Source organism: Engystomops pustulosus, chromosome 1 (assembly GCF_040894005.1).
Source record: "Engystomops pustulosus chromosome 1, aEngPut4.maternal, whole genome shotgun sequence".
NCBI classification, from domain to species: domain Eukaryota; kingdom Metazoa; phylum Chordata; class Amphibia; order Anura; family Leptodactylidae; genus Engystomops; species Engystomops pustulosus.
The window spans coordinates 73616915-73639109 of NC_092411.1; the positions used below are offsets into that span (position 1 = coordinate 73616915).

The 22195-nt window shown below is 40.5% G+C and overlaps 1 protein-coding gene across 1 annotated transcript in view; it reads right to left on the reverse strand.

Annotated features, from left to right (window-relative positions):
• LOC140123961 (transmembrane protein 132D-like) overlaps positions 1-22195 on the reverse strand; it is a 470866-nt gene that overhangs the window by 314244 nt on the left and 134427 nt on the right. Inside the window, exon 2 of the mRNA XM_072144372.1 lies at positions 20836-21715. Coding sequence (XP_072000473.1) covers positions 20836-21715 — 880 coding nt within the window. The remainder of the gene's footprint in view (positions 1-20835; positions 21716-22195) is intronic.

Sequence of the window (22195 nt, forward strand, 5' to 3'; positions counted from 1 at the left end):
CAGTCGTGCTCCCGCATTATAAAGCTGGGATCACGATAACTCTTTATGTGCCAAGGTCAAACATGACCGCAGCGTCAATAGGGCTTCTATAAATGCCCCTGTCAGGGTCACGTTCCGTCCCACACCCCCACAGGATCTGTCATTGTGCATAAATACAAATAATTTTTTTTTTTTTTAAAAGTCCCCTAAATGCCCCATAAATGGCCAAACCCCTACATATAAAAACTGCACATATAACATGTTGCCACGTCCATAACAACCCATGCAATAAAATAAACTCAATACTAAGCCCATACAATGAACACCGTAAAATAATGATTCAAAAACATGCCAAAAAATAAGATTTTGCACATCCAAGCAAACTAAAAAAATCAATAAAAAGTGATCAAAAAGTCACATTTATGCCCCAATGATTCCAAGAAAAAATATTTTGAGCAAAAAATAAATTCTAATACAGCTCAATCAACAAAAAAAAGCAAGTATTTTTTTTTCTCCATTTGCGTTTTTATTCAGCAAAATTATTCAAAAATAAAAAAGCTATTTTAATGGGATATCACGATAATATAATCGTGACAACTGTAATGGTAACAGTTTGTGGGAATACAGCTGAATGTGAGAGCTGGGATTGCAATAGTCGTGATCCCTGCTGCAGGCGAAGCAGTCAAACATGACCGCAGCATCTGTAGGGCTTTCTCACCTACAACCACACCCTGTGCGCCAGGTTTGGAGGGTACTGATAGCCTCCATGGCAACCCCAGGGTCTGATGAAGGACCCCCAAACTGAATTTAGCTGCTGAGTGACAGATCCTATTTATGACCAAATCTGTCACTGTGCATATCAGCCTATGCATCCGAATAGGCTGACTACTCTAATACATGACATACATCAGTATTGCAGTGTATTAATTTGAACAAGTAATCAGACGATCGCTTGTTAAAGTCAAAGGGTGGGACAGTAAAATACCTGATAAAAAAGTGATACAATTTCAACAAATAAAAAATAAAATAAAAAATGATAAAAGTCCTTTAAATGTTCTATATATTATAAAACTCCCACCTAAAAATCACCATATAAACCGCACATATATTGTATTGCCGCATCCATAACAAGCCTTGAAATAAAATAAAATCATCACCAAACCTGTATACCCTAATGCTATAAAAAATAAAAAATACATGCCAAGCATTAGGATTTTTTTTAAGCATCCAACCAAACAAAAAAGCAATAAAAAATTATCAAAATGTCACATTTATACCAAAATGATATACAAAAAGTAGAGATCATTCTGCAAAAAGTAAGCCCAAACACAGCTCAATCAACAAAAAAAAATGTTATGCCACTTAAAAGCAAGTAATTTTTCTATTTATATGCATTTTTATTCAGCAAAATTATTAAAACATAAAAAAGCTATATAAATAAGATATTGCCATAATTGTACTGACTAGAGATGAGCGAGCACTAAAATGCTCGGGTACTCGTTATTCGAGACGAACTTTTCCCGATGCTCGAGTGCTAGAGGTATAGTAGGCCTTTTTTAGACCTGGACCGAGGTAGGCCCCGCAATCCTCTGCGTCGGCAGTATATGACCAGCCCCAGGGTCAGACTCGGTCCCAGCCTGCACCAAGTTAAGTGTAGTAGCGTTCTTATAAGTTTGGGATATGGCGGGTGAAGGGAATGTAAACAGATGCGCAAGAAGCGCATGATGCGCATGGAGCTGGCGCTCCGCTGCCAGGCGAGCTTTCGCCAATCCAAGCCCCTGTCTCTAGGCTACTCCCCAAACAGCACTTCTAAGAACCTTTTGTATAAGATCAAGTGTAGTAGCGTTCTTATAAGTTTGGGATATGGCGGTGAGGGGAATGTAAACAGATGCGCAAGAAGCGCATGATGCGCATGGAGCTGGCGCTCCGCTGCCAGGCGAGCTTTCGCCAATCCAAGCCCCTGTCTCTAGGCTACTCCCCAAACAGCACTCCTAAGAACCTTTTGTATAAGATCAAGTGTAGTAGCGTTCTTATAAGTTTGGGATATGGCGGGTGAGGGGAATGTAAACAGATGCGCAAGAAGCGCATGATGCGCATGGAGCTGGCGCTCCGCTGCCAGGCGAGCTTTCGCCAATCCAAGCCCCTGTCTCTAGGCCACTCCCCAAACAGCACTTCTAAGAACCTTTTGTATAAGATCAAGTGTAGTAGCGTTCTTATAAGTTTGGGATATGGCGGGTGAGGGGAATGTAAACAGATGCGCAAGAAGCGCATGATGCGCATGGAGCTGGCGCTCCGCTGCCAGGCGAGCTTTCGCCAATCCAAGCCCCTGTCTCTAGGCTACTCCCCAAACAGCACTTCTAAGAACCTTTTGTATAAGATCAAGTGTAGTAGCGTTCTTATAAGTTTAGGATATGGCGGGTGAGGGGAATGTAAACAGATGCGCAAGAAGCGCATGATGCGCATGGAGCTGGCGCTCCGCTGCCAGGCGAGCTTTCGCCAATCCAAGCCCCTGTCTCTAGGCTACTCCCCAAACAGCACTTCTAAGAACCTTTTGTATAAGATCAAGTGTAGTAGCGTTCTTATAAGTTTAGGATATGGAGGGTGAGGGGAATGTAAACAGATGCGCAAGAAGCGCTGAAATAATATCCGTAAATGGTAAAAGTTTGCCAGTGTATTTTGTGGATAACACAGCAGGGTGGCGACAAGGTTAACAACTTTGATGTGGAATCCATGAAAACAACCCAAATTTCGGCCTGACACACCTCGTTTGATAAAGGGACGATGTATGGAGGCAGCTATATAAACGACTTTTGGAGGTAGCAATGGAGACAACGTGTGGAGGCTGCTATGGAGACAATTCAATTTGGATAGTGCCTGTATGTGGCAGTCCAAAAAAGTTTTCAAACCAGAGGAGCAGGTAGGTGGCCCTCCAGAAAAATGGAATAGATTGAGTGCCTGTATGTGGCAGTCCAAAAAAGTTTTCAAACCAGAGGAGCAGGTAGGTGGCCCTCCAGAAAAATGGAATAGATTGAGTGCCTGTATGTGGCAGTCCAAAAAAGTTTTCAAACCAGAGGAGCAGGTAGGTGGCCCTCCAGAAAAATGGAATAGATTGAGTGCCTGTATGTGGCAGTCCAAAAAATTGTTTAAAACAGAGGACCGGGTCGGTGGCCCTCCAGAAAAATTAAATGCATAAAGTACTATAGGTAGAGCCAGTGGGCCCTGTCAAAAAATAGCCAGTTTCCTCTGCTTTACTGTACAAAGAGCAGGAGAAGGAGGAAAATGAGGAGGAGGAGGAGGAGTGGATAAATTATTCAGGTTGAGCTTCCTTCACCTGCTGGAGATTGGAAATTAGGAGAAATCCATGCTTTATTCATCTTGATAAGCGTCAGCCTGTCAGCGCTGTCAGTCGACAGGCGTGTACGCTTATCGGTGATGATGCCACCAGCTGCACTGAAAACCCGCTCGGACAAGACGCTAGCGGCAGGGCAGGCAAGAACCTCCAAGGCGTACAGCGCCAGTTCGTGCCACATGTCCAGCTTTGAAACCCAGTAGTTGTAGGGAGCTGTGTGATCATTTAGGACGATGGTATGGTCAGCTACGTACTCCCTCACCATCTTTCTGTAAAGATCAGCCCTACTCTGCCGAGACTGGGGACAGGTGACAGTGTCTTGCTGGGGTGACATAAAGCTGGCAAAAGCCTTGTAAAGCGTACCCTTGCCAGTGCTGGACAAGCTGCCTGCTCGCCTACTCTCCCTCGCTACTTGTCCCGCAGCACTACGCACTCTGCCGCTAGCGCTGTCAGAAGGGAAATACTGTTTCAGCTTGTGCACCAGGGCCTGCTGGTATTCATGCATTCTCACACTCCTTTCCTCTCCAGGGATGAGAGTGGAAAGATTTTGCTTGTACCGTGGGTCCAGGAGAGTGAACACCCAGTAATCGGTGCTGGAATAAATTCTTTGAACGCGAGGGTCACGGGATAGGCAGCCTAGCATGAAATCTGCCATATGTGCCAGAGTACCAACGCGTAAGAATTCGCTCCCCTCTTCTGCCCATACACGCTCCACAGTGAAGGACTCAACAATGGTCCCCTCTTGTGTCTCGCCAACATTCTCCTCCTCTTCCTCCTCCACCTCCACCTCCTCCGATATGCGCTGAGAAACAGACCTAAGGGTGCTTTGGCTATCAACAAGGGAATCTTCTTCCCCCGTCTCTTGTGAGGAGTGCAAAGCTTCCGACTTCATGCTGACCAGAGAGTTTTTCAACAGGCCAAGCAGCGGGATGGTGAGGCTGATGATGGCGGCATCGCCACTGACCATCTGTGTTGACTCCTCAAAGTTACTCAGCACCTGACAGATATCAGACATCCACGTCCACTCCTCATTGTAGACTTGAGGAAGCTGACTGACCTGACTACCAGTTCTGGTGGAAGTTGACATCTGGCAGTCTACAATCGCTCGGCGCTGCTGGTAAACTCTGGATAACATGGTCAGTGTTGAATTCCACCTCGTGGGCACGTCGCACAACAGTCGGTGAGCGGGCAGTTGGAGGCGGCGCTGCGCTGCCCTGAGAGTGGCAGCATCTGTGCTGGACTTCCTGAAATGCGCACAGATGCGGCGCACCTTCGTGAGCAAATCAGACAGATTGGGGTATGTCTTGAGGAAACGCTGAACTATCAGATTTAACACATGGGCCAGGCATGGCACATGTGTCAGTCTGCCGAGTTGCAGAGCCGCCACCAGGTTACGGCCGTTGTCACACACAACCATGCCTGGCTTCAGGTTCAGCGGTGCCAGCCACAGATCAGTCTGCGCCGTGATGCCCTGTAATAGTTCTTGGGCGGTGTGCCTTTTATCGCCTAGGCTCAGCAGTTTGAGCACCGCCTGCTGTCGCTTAGCGACGGCACTGCTGCTGTGCCTAGAGCTACCGACTGATGGCGCCATGCCCACGGATGGTCGTTCGGAGGAGGAGGTGGAGGAGGGGTGGGAGGAGGAGGAGGCATAGTAGGCCTCAAACACCTGGACCGAGGTAGGCCCCGCAATCCTCGGCGTCGGCAGTATATGACCAGCCGCAGGGTCACACTCGGTCCCAGCCTCCACCAAGTTAACCCAATGTGCCGTCAGAGATATATAGTGGCCCTGCCCGGCAGCACTCGTCCACGTGTCCGTGGTCAGGTGGACCTTGTCAGAAACGGCGTTGGTCAGGGCACGGATTATGTTGTCTGACACGTGCTGGTGCAGGGCTGGGACGGCACATCGGGAAAAGTAGTGGCGGCTGGGGACCGAATACCGAGGGGCGGCCGCCGCCATGAGGCTGCGAAAGGCCTCGGTCTCTACTAGCCTATAGGGCAGCATCTCCAGGCTTAGCAATCTGGAGATGTGCACATTAAGGGCTTGGGCGTGCGGGTGGGTTGCACTATATTTGCGTTTCCGCTCCAGCGTCTGGGGTATGGAGAGCTGAACGCTGGTGGATGCTGTGGAGGATCGTGGAGGCGACGATGGGGTTTTTGTGGCAGGGTCCTGGGCAGGGGGCTGACTATCAGCTGACACAGGGGAAGGAGCAGTGGTGTGCACGGCCGGAGGTGAACGCGCTTGTTGCCACTGAGTGGGGTGTTTAGCATTCATATGCCTGCGCATACTGGTGGTAGTTAAGCTAGTAGTGGTGGAACCCCTGCTGATCCTGGTTTGGCAAATGTGGCACACCACAGTCCGTCGGTCATCCGGTGTTTCCTTAAAGAACCTCCAGACTTCTGAAAATCTAGCCCTCGCCGCAGGAGCCCTTGCCACGGGAGCTTCACTAGTTGACACATTTGGCGCTGATGCACCAGCTCTGGCCCTGCCTCTCCGTCTGGCCCCACCACTGCCTCTTCCAACCTGTTCTGGTCGAGGACTCTCCTCCGTCTCAGAAGCACTGTGTTCACCCGGCCTCTCAACCCAGCTTGGGTCTGTCACCTCATCATCCTCCGATCCCTCAGTCTGCTCCCCCCTCTGACTTCCTGCCCTGACAACAACTTCCCCACTGTCTGACAACCGTGTCTCCTCATCGTCGGACACCTCTTTACACACTTCTTCCAGTACGTCAACAAGGTCATCATCACCCACAGACTGCGACTGGTGGAAAACCTGGGCATCGGAAAATTGCTCATCAGCAACCGGACAAGTGGTTTGTGACTGTGGGAATGGTCCAGAAAACAGTTCCTCAGAGTATGCCGGTTCAAATGGCAAATTTTGCTGGGAGGGGGCAGACTGGGGGGGAGGAGGCTGAGGTGCAGGAGCTGGAGGAGTGCCGATTTCGGTGACATGGGTGGACTGCGTAGAAGACTGACTGGTGGACAAATTGCTCGAAGCATTGTCGGCAATCCACGACATCACCTGTTCGCACTGTTCTGGCCTCAACAGTGCTCTACCACGATTCCCAGTAACTTCAGACATGAACCTAGGGAGTGTAGCTCTGCGGCGTTCCCCTGCTCCCTCATAAGCAGGTGGTGTCTCACCCCGCCCAGGACCACGGCCTCTGACCCCTGCAGTAGTTGGACGCCCACGTCCCCGCCCTCGTCCTCTACCCCTAGTCCTCGGGTTAAACATTTTGAAAATGAGAGTTATAACTTGAATTTTTTTTTTAACTTTTTTTTTTTTTTTTGTTTTTTTTTGTGTTTTTTAGTTTTTAAAACCAAACGATGCTATCCTATTGCTATGGCTATTTTATAGCCAAGTATGAAAGCACACTGCTATGCCAGATGAGATGACGCTGAGTTATGAAAAAAATAAACGTAAAATAAAAAAGGAAATGGCAGACTGTGCCTAATTGAAATACAACCCCGGGCCCTAATAAATTTTCCCACTTCGGTCTTTGCGATGGATATGTGCGTCACTAAAACACAGTGGTCGCAAGTCTGACTCCAAATTGCTCACAATTTACTAGTAGATGCACTGCAACAACTACAGCCACCAGCAGATCAACCAGAAATCAAATATATATAACGCTACTGTAGGCTTAATTAAGCCGTTTGTATTCTCCTATGGCTATTTTCTAGCCAAGTATTACAGCACACTACTATGCCAGATGAGATGACGCTGAGTTATGAAAAAAATAAACGTAAAATAAAAAAGGAAATGGCAGACTGTGCCTAATTGAAATACAACCCCGGGCCCTAATAAATTTTCCCACTTCGGTCTTTGCGATGGATATGTGCGTCACTAAAACACAGTGGTCGCAAGTCTGACTCCAAATTGCTCACAATTTACTAGTAGATGCACTGCAACAACTACAGCCACCAGCAGATCAACCAGAAATCAAATATATATAACGCTACTGTAGGCGTAATTAAGCCGTTTGTATTCTCCTATGGCTATTTTCTAGCCAAGTATTACAGCACACTACTATGCCAGATGAGATGACGCTGAGTTATGAAAAAAATAAACGTAAAATAAAAAAGGAAATGGCAGACTGTGCCTAATTGAAATACAACCCCGGGCCCTAATAAATTTTCCCACTTCGGTCTTTGCGATGGATATGTGCGTCACTAAAACACAGTGGTCGCAAGTCTGACTCCAAATTGCTCACAATTTACTAGTAGATGCACTGCAACAACTACAGCCACCAGCAGATCAACCAGAAAACAAATATATATAACGCTACTGTAGGCGTAATTAAGCCGTTTGTATTCTCCTATGGCTATTTTCTAGCCAAGTATTATAGCACACTACTATGCCAGATGAGATGACACTGAGTTATTAAAACAATAAACGTAAAATAAAAAGAAACTGGCAGACTGTGCCTAATTCTACTCAAACCCCTAATAAATTTTCCCACTTTGGTGTTTGAGGTGGATATGTGTGTCACTAAGAGCTAAACACAACGGTAGCAAGTCCCCCTGCTAATTCCTCACAATATGGTACTAGCTGCAAATAAAAAAAAAAAAAAATTATAACGTTATTGTAGCCCTAAGAAGGGCTGTTGGGTTCTTTTAGAATCACTCCTGCCTAACAGTAAGCTAATAGAACACCCTAACGCTTTCCCTTACCAGCAGCAGCTCTCTCCCTAGCGGCATCCAGACAGAGAATGATCCGAGCAGCGCGGGCAGCGGCTAGTCTATCCCAGGGTCACCTGATCTGGCCAGCCATCCACTGCTATCTACGTGTAAGGGTACCACGTCATGCTGGGTGGAGTGCAGAGTCTCCTGGCTTGTGATTGGCTCTGTTTCTGGCCGCCAAAAAGCAAAACGGCGGGAGCTGCCATTTTCTCGAGCGGGCGAAATACTCGTCCGAGCAACGAGCAGTTACGAGTACACTAATGCTCGATCGAGCATCAAGCTCGGACGAGTATGTTCGCTCATCTCTAGTACTGACCCATAGAACCTAAATAACATGATACCCATGCCATATGGCAGTGGTGGCGAACCTATGGCACTGGTGACAGAGGCTGCACTCGGAGCCCTCTCTGTGGGCACTCAGGCCATCAACCCAGCATGAAGTTCACCAGACAGGACTCAAAGAATCTTCCTACAGAACCTCCCTACAATGATAGGTGAATTAGCCCTTTTTTTTTACTAAGTAACTGTTGTATATTCCTGACGTCATAGTCTGTCTGCCAAACCGGAGATGGGATGCCGGGAGAAGAGGATGTTGGGGTTAGCGCTGAAGGGTAAGTACTATGTTTATTTTTTTAAGGGGGCTCTCTGCTAGACATTTTATTAATAGGGGCTCTCTGCTGGACATTACATTAATGAGGCACTCTGCTGGATATTAAATTAGTGGGGCACTCTGCTGGACATTATATTAACCCTTTCGTGACTAAGCTATTTTAGGGCTGTAGGACCATGCCTGATTTTTTAAATTTGTCATGTGTCATTATAGGAGGTTATACCCTTGTAACGCTTTAACATATCCAGGGTATTTTGAGATTTTTTTCTCATCACACATTGTACTTCAAATTAGTAGAAACATTTTGATGATATATTTTGTGTTTAGTTTTGAAAATAAATGGAGATTTTGGAAGTTCTAAATTTAGCACCCAAGTAACTTTATAACTAACATTTCCCAAATATCTGATTTATATTGGCAAGGCTTTTTATGGATCCTTTATGCATCATGGGCTCAGATCAGCATGATTTAACTCTACGTCAATGTGCACAAACTACCCGCATCCTATGATGTAGAGTTACGTCAAGGTGTGGGAAGGGGTTAATGGGGGAAACTTGCTGGATATTTTATCAATTAGAGGGGCTGCTGTGGACATTTTTCGTCATGAGGTGAGACTACTGAACATTTTGTTAGAGAGTAGCAGCTGCATTTTCTACCCTAGGCTTATTCTCAAGTCAATATGATTTCCCAGTTTTTCATGGTAAAATTAGAGGCCTTGGCTTATACTTGAGTCTGCTTATACTCAAGTATATACAGTATTATAAAGAAAATCTCATTTGTTTTACTATCGCCATCCTTGTGGAGGCATAGCGTTAGTACTTCTCAGTTGACAGAGCTGGCTCAGGGCTTATTTCTTGTGTGATAAGTTTTCCCTTGAGTCATGGATGGTACCAATTTGGTACACATAACTTTGATCACTTTTTAGTGAAAGGATTTAATGAAAAATTTACATTTTTGGCAAGGTTTTTTTTACAGCGTTTACAGAGCAAGTCTAATAATGTTTCTGATTTATTGTACAGTTTGTCACAGATGCAACAATACCAAAAATGTGTTTTTTTGTGATTTTATGTTTTTTGTATTGTATTAAATGAGTATGGGAAATATTGGTGTTGGGGGCAGTTTTATGTTATTTAATTATTTATTTTTATTAGAAAACCTTTATTTTTATTTATTTAATTATTTACAAGTTAGTTTGAACACGTGATCCTCTGATTGCTTGTTAGAGCTCATATTGAGCTAGCATATACAAACATAACATATACAAATGTATTGCACTGTATTGTATAATGATGTGTATATTAGTAGATTACAGGTGGTCCTGTCTTGAGGTAGGCCACAGCTTCCAAGGGATATTGCTCAGTCCTGGGGAACATGTTGGACTCCGGGATTGTCATCGCAGTTGTCATCAGGACCTCCAGGGAAAGTAGTGCCGGGGGCTTGTGATCCACATGGGAAGCCTTTTACATGCCACGTTCATGCCTGGCGGCAGAGTGTAAGGGGTTAACACCCACGAGCGGAGGAATTTCAAGTCAGGGGTGTTACAGGTGTGTGTCAGCTGGAAAATACAGCTGACACCTGCATCCTCTGGCGCTGGCTCACAAGTAGAGCCGGTGTCAGAGGCTGCATGCGTCAGCTGTATTTTGGACGTAAAGCTGGACGTAATAGTGCAACATTGGTGGGCAAGTCAGTGCCACCCGTGAAGGATCTGACTTCTAGGGAAAGTGGTGCTGAGGGCTTCCGATCCACATCAGGCGCCTTTTGCATGCCACGGTCATGCTTGAGTGTAAGGGGTTAACACCTGTGATTGGAGGAATTTCCGGTCATGGGTGTTACGGGTGTGTTTCAGCTGGAAAACACAGCTGACACCTGCAGCCTCTGGCACCGACTCTGCTTGTGAGCCAGTGCCAGAAGCTGGACGTAATAGTACGACATGGGTCAGAAAGTCACTGCCACCCGTGCTGTACTATTATATCAAATGTTGTAAACTTGTTAATTTGAAACAGGTGGTAGGCCTGAGTCTTAACCAAAGGCTCCACACACACTAACATATTGTTGAGGGATGAATAGCGAACTATTTGTCTAGTTCATTTATCTTTTTTCTCCTCCTGCTGGCCAGCAAACCTTTGTCTATATCCACTATTATATTTATTGTGAAAAACCTGAGCAGATGGTGTGCTGGTGTGTTATATAGTCTGAACCTGATAGATGCCTGTTGATGCAAGGGACGCAGAGCTACATCCATGCTATATGTGTTTGTATTTCTTATGATTTGGTTACTTGTGTAGATTGTAAGCTCCTCTTTAGTTTAACCGGTTAAGGATCGGGCCCTTTCCTGTTTTTCCATGTCCATTTTTCACTCCACACCTTTAAAAATCTATAACTTTTTTATTTTTACACGTAAAGAGCTGTGTGATGGCTTTTCCTTGTAATGAATTGCACTTCATAGTGATGGTATTAAACGGCTTTTCTGCGTAATGAATTGCACTTCATAGTGATGGTATTAAATATTCCATTCCATGTACTCGGAAGCGAGAAAAAAAAAATTCCAAATGCAGTGAAAACGCATTCGCGCCATTTTCTTGTGGGCTTGGATATTACGGCTTTCACTGAGCGCCCCAAATGACATGTCTACTTTATTCTTAGGGTTGGTACCATTACGGGGATACCAAATTTGTATAGGTTTTAAAATGTTTTCATACATTTACAAAAATTAAAACCTCCTGCACAAATTGTTTTTTTTTTATTTTGCCATCTTCTGGCGCTAATACCTTTTTTATACTTTGGTGTACAGAGCTGTGGGTGGTGTCATTTTTTGCAAAATTTGATAATATTTTCAATGATATCATTTTTAGGACTGTATGACTTTTTGATAACTTTTTTAATATTTTTTTAATATTTTTTCAAAATGGCAAAAAAAGTGCCATTTTCAACTTTGGGCACTATTTTCCGTTACGGGGTTAAACACATTGAAAAACCGTTAATATATTTTGATAGATCGGCCATTTTCGGACGCGTCAATACCTAATGTGTTTATGATTTTTACTGTTTATTTATATTTATGTCAGTTCTAGGGAAAGGGGGGGTGATTTAGAATTTTTAGTTTTTTTTATTATAATTTTTTTAAAACTTTTTTTATTTTTATTTTTACTATATTTTATACTCCCTAGTGTACTTTAACCCTAGGTTGTCTGATCGATCCTATCATATGGCAGTATATGGGGATTTTCCTCCTCATTCATTACAATGTGCTATCAGCACATTGTAATGAAGGGGTTAAAACGAAATAGCCTCGGGACTTCTTAAGACCCGAGGCAACCATGGAGACGGATTGACGTCATTGGGGAGCGAAGATCCGAGGCAAGATGGCGCTGTGATAACACCCGCGATCGGTGCTAGCAATATGCAGCAATGCAGCAATGCAGCAATATGCAGCAAAGACTTACCGGCTATGGAGAGGGCTCAGCCCGTGAGCCCTCTCCATGCAGCGGGACCCCACCGCCGCCGTGAATACAAGGAGGGCGGTCGTGAACCAGTTAAAAGGAAGACAGACCCTTTTTGGATGCTTTATAAATTAGTGTAGAATGTATCTTATTTGTGGTGAAATTGCAACCCAAATCTGTTCCCTTTAAGAGTCTAGACGTCTGGGAATAGTTGGCTTTTTAATGAAACCTGTTTGTACATAGTGGCTTACTTCTTTTGACCTTAAGCTTGAGTGAAGACCTTTTTTAATGGCCAGAAGAACCCACATCTTAACATGCTCATATGCTTGCCTGGCTATAGCTGGATGAGCATATGGAAGGCGTGCTGAAGAGGAGAAGTGATGAGCGCTGTTCACCCCTCCCCTTTCCATAGGAAATGAGGCCGCAAGGCCATTCTTATCACCAAAGTTACAGCAGGCTCCATATATACACGTTCCTCAAATGGTCAAGTGCATGGGGTCTTCATTTGTTTTCCTAGGCAAGTGGGTATATTTCCAAAACTGCCATATGCTTCATGTTTGGAAAAGGCTGAGATGAAGAATACTGGAATTTTTTCTGTAATGTGTAACAGCAAAAAGAATAAATTCAGTGATGAGTATGTCAAGCTTAAATAAAAAGCTTGTCTCATTTAAAACAGTAAGGAAGTAAGAGTTCTACTTCTGTAGAATTTGCCAATTAAGGCCACCACATCATGTCATTAGGCTTCTTGTAAGTCATACCTTTCAAAGTAGCAAAAAGAGGCATTGTTTTCCTTTTCCCACCCTTGAAAATATGTTTGCATATTTAATACAGTAATCTGTTTCACAGCAGTAGAAAGTGCTATGATGATAGTTGTTTAGTATGGAGGGAAACATATAAATTAAATGTGTGATGTACTGGGAAATTTGCATCTCACATCTCCGAAAGCCCTGAATATATCCCTCTGTACGGATGTACAAAGAATGCTGAGTCTCTTCTGGGAGAGAGTTCTTTGTTAGTGTATCTCAAAAGACAAATTAGTAGAAGCATAAGCAGACTTCAAGTCCACATATGATAATAAAAACCCACGTTGTAATGGTTTGTTTAAAAATTATATAGCAATATGCAAATGATTCTCCCTCTTGTCCTATTTAACTTACAATGTTGTAATTATATACATATTCACTGCTTATGTTTACTGACAAATCACATCATTTACATTCCATACTCAATTCTACCGGAGGAGCAAGTAAGATATTTATAATACTCCAATGTGTATATTACTTAGTAAAAGCAGTTAAAAAAACATAAACATGAACAGCAATGGAAATGTAAGAGATATGATTTTACTCTGAGGCTGCAAATAAACCTTAGACATTTTAATATGTTTTTCCTTCCGTACCTAAGGGACACTCCTGTAATTTCTTCTTAGATAAGGGTTTTGCTTTCCTCTTATCATCCAACCTGTCCAGTTTTTTGTTTATTTTCTATAAAGCTTATTTAAAATTGTGTTTGTTAAATAGAGAACATATCCATAATAAGGATGCACTTGACCTTAAAATCCATTGGCTAATCAAATTCTATTCTGCTATTAGCAAAGCTTAATTCTAAGGGCTTTTTTTTCACATTGTGATTACCAGGACATCAATATCCCGTGCTGGTTTCTTTAATAGCGTGTCATTATTGAAGGCTGTGCTTTTGACCTTTTTTTATTCTCAGTTCTTGTTCATGTCAATGTTAATAGCAGTAAGTGTTTATTTCTTCACATCCCTCTATACTTCTAGAAAAATGTAACATATAGAGAAGTAACTTATAGAGAATAAACCTTTTTACTACTAACATACCTTAACTAGAAGTAAAATGACCTTATAAGCCTTATAAATGACAAAATGAAAACATTTAGTAATCATAGCACATTACAGTAGATCAGAGGCTTTTAACTCCCAGAAGTTTAGCATTGTGCTTAGTTGACATGTCAAGTTCACTATGTCCGGTGGTATAGATTCCATCTGTTCAAGTTCTTTTTTCCAGCTCAGTGGAGCAAATACAGTGGTGAAAGCATTTTTGCCAGCAGCCGTTGGCTATGGATTACAACATCTAATGCCAAGTCCTGCTGCACCTTAGGGCATCCAAAGTTCCATGGCTCACACTGGGCAAAACAGCTGAATTAGCTATTTCGATATATGAAGATCTTTATTGGGTTCATTTGCAAAAGAATACAAAAAAATATGTTGACTAAGCGGCAGGTGTCATTTAGTATGTTACAGGAGCTTCTCACTACTGTTGACCGTGGACCCATGTTCTTTATTCCCCTCTCTTTATCATATTAATTTTATAGAAATTATTTGCTTCATTTTGATAAGGTATTTATAATAGGTTAATAAAATGGGACAAATACTCATAGCTGAGATAAGCACTTGAGGTCAAAATACCTCATTAGCCCTTCAAACATCTTTTTGTCTCTTCAATATTTGAAATTGATTAAAAAATAATTATATTTTCTCTAAAAATTGTAAACAATTATGCTGCTGTGTTTTTTTCACCATTTTGATTTTTAAAGGTCATTTGTCTTCCACACTAATGACACAATCATCAATGCTGAGGAAATGGGAATATGATGGAAAATAGAAGTATATTCTAATTTCTCAGGTTTCAAAGATATTTACTGGTAGAAAAATAGAGACAACATGGCATAATTACCTATGATTTAAAACATTTTACCAATTTAACATACTGTTTCCTCTGATACAGACTCTTTTTTTAACTCAATCAATTTAAGGGCATCTATTAGATCTTCTGACTTTTAATAAATACTTGTTGGTTGTATTTATTACAACAATATTACATGCATTGACAGGTTCTAAATGTACTTCATTCTTTTTCAACTCCATAATACATAAATATGACATCACATAATAAGTGGGAAAATATGCAAAGTTTTCCAGGATGAGATAAGGAAATCCAAGCCTCCAATAGCTACCATTGATGCTCCACTAGGGGGATTCTGGGAAAATATGCAAAGTTTTTCAGGATGGGATAAGGAAAACCATACCTCTTTTAGCTACCTTGTAAATGCTGTCTACAGTTGGGAGTCTGTTCCTTCTGGAATATATATACCGGTTTGGTTTTAATCTGGCATCATGTCATAAGGCTTCCTAAAGATCATGCTTGATGTCAAGGGAGATGCCTTACAAGGTAGCTAAAAGAGGCACGCCTTCTTTATCCCATCCTAAAAAACTTTGCATATTTTCCCTGAATCCCTCTAGTGGAGCATCAATGTCTATAAGACTCTACACACCTACATGATCGCCTTAATGATGGCCTCCGTAAGGTGACTCTTACTTCTCGAACACAGAATGAATGGCAGATTTTCCCAAGATCCCTACTATTAACAAAATACTCTCTTATCTTTCTAAAACAGGTTAAAACTATCAAAAATAATAATAATCAGAATATGCCAAGTTAATGGACATGCAGCATTTACCCAGGCTACGTTCATATGTCATTTGAGCCCTCTATTCTATGAATATGTTGGGTGAATTCCTGATGTGTCCTTACAGTGGTGGACTAGAAAGTATCTCACTTTATGCTCCTATGTGATTATGGCCTCCGCTGAGTGTATATGTTTGTGTTTTCTACTGGATGCTATGCAAACTGTGAATATGGAGTATATGTTCAGCATATACACCAGGAGTTTTCCTGGTGCAAATGCTGAATGTATCGATGAATGTGAATGTGGCCTTAGTAGTTCCATCCAGCCCTGATTCTGAACCCACCAAAGGCCCTACCGGCTTGCCTCATATACCGTAGGTGGTACAGGACATCTAAAAGTCAATTCCTCCCTACAAAAAAGTGCAAAAGACAGACATAAATGAGGAGTGCAAAGATTATCAATCAGCACGGGTTAACTACCGCAAGACTAAAGCTAAGATACAGGAAGAGACAGGTGTGGTGATTATCAATCAACACAGCATAAAACGTAAAACCTGTGTTCAAACTACAGGAGTACAAGAATGAACAGACTAAAAATCAGTTCCTTCTCTGTCGCTCACCATGAACTGAGAATGTTGCCAACACAAATGTTATAATTACATTACAAAATTGACCAAGTGGTAAAAAGGCATGTATTACAAGTATCATTCATAGGGGTGGAAGAGTTAAAAATCTTTAAAATAGTAAGGCATTAAATGTGACAAGCTTGTACACATTATATCACTCACACTAGGGACACCAATTTAATCTTTTTTCTTTGACTCCACTAATGTTATGTTGTACTTAATTCATGTAAAAGTGAAACAATGCCACAAATTGATGAGAGAATTAAGTCAAGCAAAATTCCACAATCATGTGTATAGATTTATTTTTGACAAAATATGAAAAAATCTGTCACAACTCTAATATAATATACAGTAATTGGGAAATTGGAGCAACCAGAAAGCTTGCGATTCAATTGAAAAGGTGGGACATTCATATCTCAAATAATATTAAAAATAATATTACTGATTGGAATAACTCCCATCACAAGGCCAGTCTTATACACTTTATTAAACACCAACATGGGCCCAAATGCATTGTGAATGAAGATGTAAAGGTAAACAACCCTTTGGGTCAAACCGTTCTAAAAAGACATAAACTCTGGAAATACAAAATGCATTTTCATGTTGGAGAGCAAGCAATATATTCTCTTTCTAGTGCTATCCTATTAAAGATTTTCCACTAGAACCAGCAGTACACAAAAACAAATCCCACTGACTCAGTCCAAAGAACAAGTAAAGAGCATATAATCATAACAGACCAAAAGATGGCATCCAGCAGTTCCAATTTACACATGATTTACTCTTGATTCAATAAAAATACACACATGAAAAATAAAACAAAAGAGAGCAACAACATTGCACTGCAGCTTATGATTATATATTGTGTTATAGTGAGGTGGTGGTGTTTAGCTTTCAGGATTGCATTTGCATGAGGGTTCAGAACTTTACTCAGTTTGTGTTTCTTGGAAACTTATAATAATAATCAATAACTAATAATATCTGAGCCAGTGCATGTAATTTAAACTTAACCATAAGAAAGAAAATACAGAGACATGCCTTGTGACCGAGGCAATGAATACTTTATTAATGTCATATCACCACAACACGAAAAACAAAGAATAAAAACTTTAAAAGTGTGAACAAAGTCACACAGTAATTTCTTTCTTATGGTTCAGTTTGTATTTATTTACTTAACTTTGTGAGTGGGCTGAGTCTATATACAGAATTTGCAAAAGCCGAAGACTTATTATAGATGCATAATCATTGACTAAGTGTCCTGAGACGATTTATGGCGTGCACTATGATGAAAAAACAGTGTGCGATTACATTGTTTGAAGGAGGTACATATATTTCTATGGCAACAACCACATACAATTCGATCAAGGATAAGATGTATACAGAATACATAGAAGGGAAAAGAAATCTTCTAAAGAATAATAACAAGTAAGAAAAATAATATCATCTGGGCAACTGCATCAATAATTTTAATAGCTGATGAAAAAGTTTTTAGAGATTTGATGTATTTTCATATCCATTGCAATTTAAAGAACCTAACCCTTTGGCTGGCTCCACCGGAACTCCTATATAAGAGTGTATGTGGTAGGCCGGCCATTTCCATTTGCATTTGCGTTCCACCCACCACACTTTCTACCCACTCTGTGCCTTGACACATAGTGGTGAGGCAGGGAGATTCATATGGTTTCTCCACCAGTAAACTGTGGGAGAAGCCATATTTAATCCCCCAATACATTTCTACCACTTTGTACTCTAGTTCAAACAATTTTTAATGTTTATATTGCATAGAAATACAGTTTTTCAAATGTATCGTGCAATATGAAAATTTCATATAACTTTTAGGTTACATTCTCACGGACGTATGAAAACGGCCATATCCATTCAGTACCGTTTTTCTAGGGGTTACATACGGCCACATTCATTTCAATGTGTCCAACCATTTATATTGCCGTTTTTGACACCATAGTGTACCCTACCGTATACTAGCCGTATAAAAATATAGAGCATGTCCTATTTTCTCCCGTATTTCAGTTCTGTATGCCATATTACGGCATATACGCCCAATAAATACGGGACTGGAGAAATCATACGGTGGTGTGAATGTAGCCTTACTTAGTGTTTTGGCACATAAGGAGACTTGATGAAATAACCTAGTTCACAAAACCCTTCATGTTTCTCTTAGCTTAGGCTCATTGCCAAAGTTTATCATAGTAATCTTTTTCTCAGTGTACTTTATAATCATTTTGCCATTTATTTAAAATAATATTAGCCCTCCATTCACCAGGCTCCTTGGGCGTCTGATAGACACTTTATACCGAAAACAGTAGTAGTAAACAGTAGCCAATCTGAAAAGACATAGCTATAGGGAAGAGTAAGACAGGAGAATTCTGGACCAATGATCAGACAGCAGCATCATTTAGAGCCACTCCATTGTTAGCTGAGTTCAGCTTCCATAGGGTAGCCAAATGGTCATTGACCATAAGAAGCCACCAGTTCAGTATTTAAATAAAACCAAAGACAGCTGATTGGGAACAAAAAGGCTGAACCATTTCCATGTATTATATTCAAATTTAGGGGTGAAGCGTGTCTCAACTGATAGAAATTGGTAACTTTTCCTAATGATGTTATATAAACTGATTTTGCATCTTATGATAGTTCTTCAGGTGATTGTATTTGTTTTTGATGATTTGACTAAAAGTCATTACTCACTCTCAAATTTGTAAGATACAGCAAATGTTATATTTATTTTTTTTCCCAGCCGATCATCCATTCGAGTTAGGTCTTTTTAGTAGCCTCCATCTAATTTTTACTTGTGCTTTCTCTTGAGATTTCTCAAAGTTAAAAGTTTAGTTTTCTACGCAGATTTAAAAAAAAAAAACATGTCAACTTTTGCTGCCAAAAGTGATTGTAAGGATGTTCATCGTTTTTAATTTTTTTGCAGCACACAGATAATCTGAGGGGGATTGCAAAGACACTGCAGCATATAGGTAACAAAGTTGTTTTACATCCCAAGGGCTATTGATGTGTGGGGGAAACCACTTTACAGTTACTCCTTAAATTAATAAACAATGACCCTGAGTAATTTTTTACTATATTCTATGGTAAAAGCACACAATTCAAGTTTTCTTTTTCCAATGACTTTGTATAGAAAACCACACACATTTAACTTCTTGTATTTGTTGTTGTATAGGATGCCTTTGCTTTTGACCTCTATCAGTGATAGCAATTATCTTTCTGTACTATTTTTCAGGAAAATAATGCTCAATGTGTTTGTGCACAAGCAAACCATTACAAAAATTTTAAGTCATACCACAAATGCATTATTCTTTTAGCGATTATTAGGCTGCTAGCTAGCATACTGTAGAGCATTTAACAGTGTGTGGCTATCACTTTACCAATGGGCAATTATAATAAGCGCTCTGCTTGCTGACTGAGGCATGTAAGTGGTTGTTTTTCTGTGTTGTGTTACATAACATTGTGGCTTTTCTACTTACTGTTGAAAAACTAACCTTGTATCACTAATTAATGCATTTTTTACAGATAATAAGCCATTTTCAGCTTAGTTATTTATAGCATGGTGCTGTGTTTCACCCATGGCTTACTTGTTGCTACTATAAATAAGCAAAAATTTTAAATATTGATAGTTTTAAAAGTAGTATGTATATATAGTCATGTATATATGATTTTGTTGTGATTTTATTCTCTATATAGCAGTTAGGTATCTAAATAAAATGTGCATAATTTCTGTTTTTTGGAGATCAATATTATGGTTTTCATAATGATCTATTGTGAAATTTATATTTTAATTTTTTTTTCTGTAGTTGCAAAAAACATATTACATTTAACACATTAAACAGTTTTTCATCTACAATATTTTCATTATAGTCAATGTTGGTAATTAGCAGGTATCTTAAGAGTTTTAAAGGAAATCTAACACTTTATTAAAGTAGCAAACATCTACAGTAGTCACCTGTCCTCCTCCTCATCTTGATCCCGGTGGTGGTCTTCACTAATCACTAATTTTCACTTAATCTAGTATCACCTAGAAAAGAGACTTCTAAAAAACAGATTGTAGCGCATGGATGAGATGTCCAAGCACTTCGAGCTGCTAATTATACACGCCCCTTGCTTGATGCAGTATGGGCGTGGGAGATGCGAGGGGGATGCATAATTAGTGGCCCGGAGCACTGCACATCTCGGCCCTGAACTCCACCCCGTGTCAATATTAGTAAAGACAAGAGCCGGGTTCGAGATGAAGAGGAGAACAGGTGAGTGTGTGTAGGTGTTTGTTACTTTGGTAAAGTGTTAGATTTCCTATAATACTTTCTTAGAACCTCTAGTGCATGTCAGAGTTATCATAGTGGCAAAGTCTAATTAAAAAGTACTTCCCTAAATATCAGGGTTTAAATTCCCAATCATAAATCAGATTTTGCTGCATACAGTTCTAAACTATTTTTCACATCAAAAGAGAACTGGTGTGGATTTTTCCCAAACTTTTGACTTTTCAAAAAGTTATATTTCATGTTTCTGGCTTGCACTCCTGCAATGCTGTGATAAATCTAGAATTGGCTGATTTATCACAGCAGATTAATTTAGGAGCAAATCCTCTCCTGTCCCTCAGATTGTTTTGGATCACCTGGTTACAGTCTATCTCATGCTCTTAAACAGTTGAATGCTGAATACATTTGCACCTTTATGCTGAAGAACAAAAGAAACACACTTTCTTACCTTAATTTAAATTTGGGTTGTGTAAAATTTTTAGCCAAAAAGACAAAATATGATAAAATATCCCCTGTCCTTACACTGTGAAATAAGGAACGAATAATTATGTTTCCATCAATTACTACTTCAATGGATGAGTTGCTTCTTGGTGTTTGGTAAAGGTAAACACTTCCAATTCTCTGCAATGGTGGGCCGGCATCATCAAAAAAAATATAAGATGATGGGTTTTTCCTTGTGAGCTCCTTGACACAATTTCCTCTCTCATCACTTTGTTGAATAGAAAAATACAATTCCACTGGACTACCATCAGTGTTCTCCATCATCTTTTTATGTCCAGCAATCACTGTTGGTGGATCAAACCAGCTTGAGAGTAGTTCAAGCTCGGCAACACAAGATCCCAGATCACCTGTCAGCTTGCATGTTGCTTTAACTTCCCTTGTTTCTCGAAAGGCAAAAACTTTAACACAAGGAAGTCTCTCTGTAGTGCTATAGTCATCCCAATCTCTTCCCACAATGTAGAAAAGAACTTGAACTTTAGGTTTTAAGCGATAAATTTTGTTTTTGAGAATATATGACTTAATTTTCCAATTAAAAGTGAATTTATCTGCAGATCCAAAATGGCTGGCAGTTAAAAGTAAATCCTGTGGCACTTCTTGTTCAATAGAAAATGGTCCATAGGTGGCATTCATCACTGGTTGTTTCTTGGCCTTATAAATGAAAAATGATTCAATTCGAGATTGCAGACTGGAATTCCTCATAATGTCTTGGTTTGCTTCTTTAAGGAAAAAGGAAAGCTCACTCTGATGAATAGTGTAACTCACTGGTAGATAGGTCGGAAGCAAAGAAAATCTTTGTATGCTCTCTAAAATCCCACGGCTTTCTGTCACTGTTGAAAAAGCATAAATAATTCACAATGAAGTTGAAAAATTGCAACAATGGATTTTTTACTCAAGAAATAAAGAAACTCTACCTTAATAATATTTCATGGTACAGAACACTATAAAGGAGAAATACTAGGCATTGACTATATGAGATTGTGTAAGGAGAAACAATTCAACTTGGGTTAAAATACTATTATAATTATAATTATGTTGCCATATCACTCAAAGAAAAAGACAAAGAAAGGCAGAAACAAGCTAGTAAAGACATGATGATATGAAGGCAACTATGCATCTTCAAAGATAAACATACAGTACTTGAATAAGAAAAAATTGAATTGGAAGCATAATTAAAGGTATAAAATTATAAAATGTAAAATGATCTGATGCAGATTTTAGAGTAATGGTCGATAGCAGTTCAGTGAAAAGTCATGCCCACAATTTACTCTTAAAAGCCAAAATGTTTACTCAACATAAAAAAACAAAAT